The sequence below is a fragment of the Sardina pilchardus genome, chromosome 5 (assembly GCF_963854185.1).
Source record: "Sardina pilchardus chromosome 5, fSarPil1.1, whole genome shotgun sequence".
In the NCBI taxonomy this organism is placed as follows: Eukaryota; Metazoa; Chordata; class Actinopteri; order Clupeiformes; family Clupeidae; genus Sardina; species Sardina pilchardus.
This window is the reverse complement of record NC_084998.1, coordinates 4,552,333-4,555,464: the sequence shown is the minus strand read 5'-3', so window position 1 is coordinate 4,555,464 and position 3,132 is coordinate 4,552,333. Positions and strand designations below refer to the sequence as shown.

General features: G+C 46.7%; 1 protein-coding gene across 5 annotated transcripts in view; it reads left to right on the top strand.

The window, feature by feature from the left end:
• The first annotated feature begins 1,434 nt into the window (after window positions 1-1,434).
• Window positions 1,435-3,132, top strand: part of arhgef9a (Cdc42 guanine nucleotide exchange factor (GEF) 9a) — a 26,810-nt gene continuing 25,112 nt past the window's right edge. For 2 of the 5 annotated variants that reach the window (XM_062536014.1, XM_062536011.1), the window contains exon 1: window positions 1,435-2,047. In XM_062536014.1, the coding sequence (XP_062391998.1) occupies window positions 1,958-2,047 (90 nt within the window). In that variant the 5' untranslated portion in view covers window positions 1,435-1,957. Of the gene's footprint in view, window positions 2,052-3,132 lie in introns of all 5 variants that reach the window. The other 3 variants (XM_062536013.1, XM_062536015.1, XM_062536012.1) reach the window with 3 other exon arrangements.

The following is a 3,132-nucleotide window of genomic DNA, read 5'->3' as shown; positions in this document are numbered from 1 at the left end:
TGTGTTATTTAATTCTCTACAATGAGTTGCTCTTATAAGCAAACACGGTTCTATCTCCAAAACCCAAAGGACTACACTAAATAAAGCATGCACCCTGTAATGATATGCACTTATGCAAATTACACTTTGCTAATTAATTAGGTTTACCCAATGACTTTACATAGAACCTTTGTTCAAATGATTCTTTGTTGGAAAATGGTTCTTCGGGGGGCTGAAAGAACCCTTGTGTGTTCTTTACAAGAACAGAACCAAAGAATCTTTTTTTCCCCAAGCATGTTCCTGTGCAGAAGGGGTGTAGCGATGTGAACTGTTGAGCGCTCCCTCCAGTCAAACTGATGTGTGTGTGATAGCGCCGCGCTACCCAGCAGGTGTATCAGCACGCCCATCTAAAGTTGCTGCTGTGTGCGTGCATTGTGCTCCTGGCTAATCTGATTACTGTGCTGCCTCCTCCGGAGAGTGTTTCTTGTAGATTACGTAATCCCATGGTCTCTGTGCGCTGGGGGATTTGGGGGGGGGGGGGGGGGGGGGGGCACTACACACTGTAGCAATGTGCAACGCACAATGCCATCCCAGTGACTATCTCTGGCTTGCTCAAATACAGATGTGTGTGTGTGCGCACGCAGACACACACACACACACACACACACACACACACACACACACACACACACACACACACGCACACACACACACGCACACACGCACACACGTGTACGCACATACACACAAACACAAACACACACACACACACACACACGACATAGAGAAAGAGAGAAACAGAGAGAGGGAGACAGAGAGAGCTAGCGTTTACTCAAGAGCTGGGGTGGAGCGCACCAACAAACAATATGAGGTTTTGCTGTCACTTCAGCATGCTGATTCACACTTCACCCAGCACACTCCTGGGGCTGGCCGCCCAAGGCAAGAACTATAGAGAGACAGAGAGAGAGAGAGAGAGAGAGAGAGAGAGAGAGAGAGAGAGAGAGAAGAGAAGAATAGAGAAGAGAAGAGAAGAGAAGAGAAGAGAAGAGAAGAGAAGAAGAGAGCATCTACAAAATGACCAACAATATGATAACATCCCAACATCCAGATATTCCAGATAAAGACGCTATCAGGCAATGATTTAATGATTTAACTGAGTGGCATGACCCTGCTGTACCTCTATGCGGTGCATGTAGTATGATTTTTGGGGCTCTTACAGGAGCTCTGAGCTCTCCAAAACTTACACTACATGGACTGCATGCATGCACACACATACCAAGCCACACACGCACAATTACACACACCTCCATTTGTGATTGACGGTTGGGTTCTCTCACTGTATGGCTAGGTTTTTACTGCACGTTCTAAGCGCCGCCCCGACTCCAGCTCAGTGTGCTACGCGAGAGGAAGGATGCAGTGGCAGCCTCCCACGTTACCGTGATAACCGTTCATGACCGGACCCGTACTCTACATATATCATACAGTTTTCGGAAGGGGTCGGTGAGTCAGGAGAGCCGTGATCCGCGCGGGTCGAAAGGAGTGATTTTTTAACGGTACAGATTCTGATGATGATGAAGATGATGACGGTGAGGATGATCCTGCTTCCGTAAGCGCCTTTAAAATCATGGTCTCGGCTATCATAAGTGGGAGTCGGAAGAGGAGGTGTTGATGATAATCGTTTTATGTCGTTTTTCCCCCTCTTAATGATGGTGGATGCATGGACTATCCCCCTGCGCCGATAGGGCTCTGGCTGACCGCAACCTGCCTGCCGAACACTCCGCCAGTATCACTGCCTCTTCGTGCCGTACCGTGACCTTGGATGTACAAAAGGGGTGTTTTGTTTACCGTGTCTCCCGTGGACAAGGCTTTGCCGCTGGCGAACATTACTATAATGTTCCTCTTGGTTCCGCGTTAATGGATGTTCTCTTGCGCCACAGTTCGCCCGCCTGCGCGCTGACAGTCACACGGCTATAGCACTATGGAAACGGGAGAACGAGAGCGAGGGCGCGTACACGGTGACAGAGGGGGATACCCAGTGATCCAACATGGCCCCAGAGATGTTAATGACGTTGGTATATTTTGTATAACCCTAAACATTGTGTTTGTCATGTCATTTTTCTATTAGTGGTGTCTGTTTTGAAAAAAAAAGGGACTATCTTTGTTTGGGGGGGTGGGATTCGTATCTGATAACCTCATTGGTATGTTAGCTAACCTGAAGCATCCTAGCCCTGTGCGTTAAGGCCGATCATCCTGGTGCCCATCGGGACCCAGGATCGCGTGTCGAGCTCGATAAGTATTGTTCCAGTTTTAAAATATTCAGCTTCTCTCCCGATAAATTCTGAAATGTCAGCGCCTCCCTCGTTTGCATGGCATCCTAGAAAATGAGGGGACAGACTTTGCGCTCTCATGGTGGTCTTGGAATGTGTTCTAGTTCCACACGAGGCGTTCTTACTAAAAATAGTAGCCTAGAGGAAAACAGCCAGTACAGATAAAATGCTATGATATTTACTGCGAGAGACGCCTTTATGTTGAATACCGTTTCGACCTCTTTGCATTTCCTAGAAGGCCTGGAGGTATTCACCAGCACCTGTGTTGTGGAACGACCCTTTGTAGCACCATAAGCTCAAATATTTTATTGAACAGATGGCAGGCATTGGATACACATGGTCTACCTCAACAAAATGTTTTTTTGAAGCGGGTTGGCTCACACTGGTAGGTTGATGTGTGCCAATGAAAACCAATGATACCCACAAACCGATGAACATAAAGTTGCCAAGAGTTGGCAAAGTTGAGGACCTCATTTTTAGTAAAAATTGTGTCAGGTTTTAGGAAAGGTTTGTACCCATATTATGATCTGATGACATAGTCATTTTTGCATCCTGCTCCTAGTATACCTGTAATCGTCCTCCAACCTATGAGTGTAACTCTGTCCATGATAGAGGTGCTGGTAATGAAAATGGTCTGTCATGCCTCACCATCTAAGGTAAGCGTAGAGTAGAATAAGGGCAGTAGTAAATCATTTCCCATGGTTATCCCTTTAGAGCACAATACGGTTGGTTATCGCTTTAGACCACAATAAGGTTGGTTATCCCTTTAGACCACAGTAAGGTTGGTTATCCCTTTAGACAACAGTAAGGTTGGTTATCCCTTTAG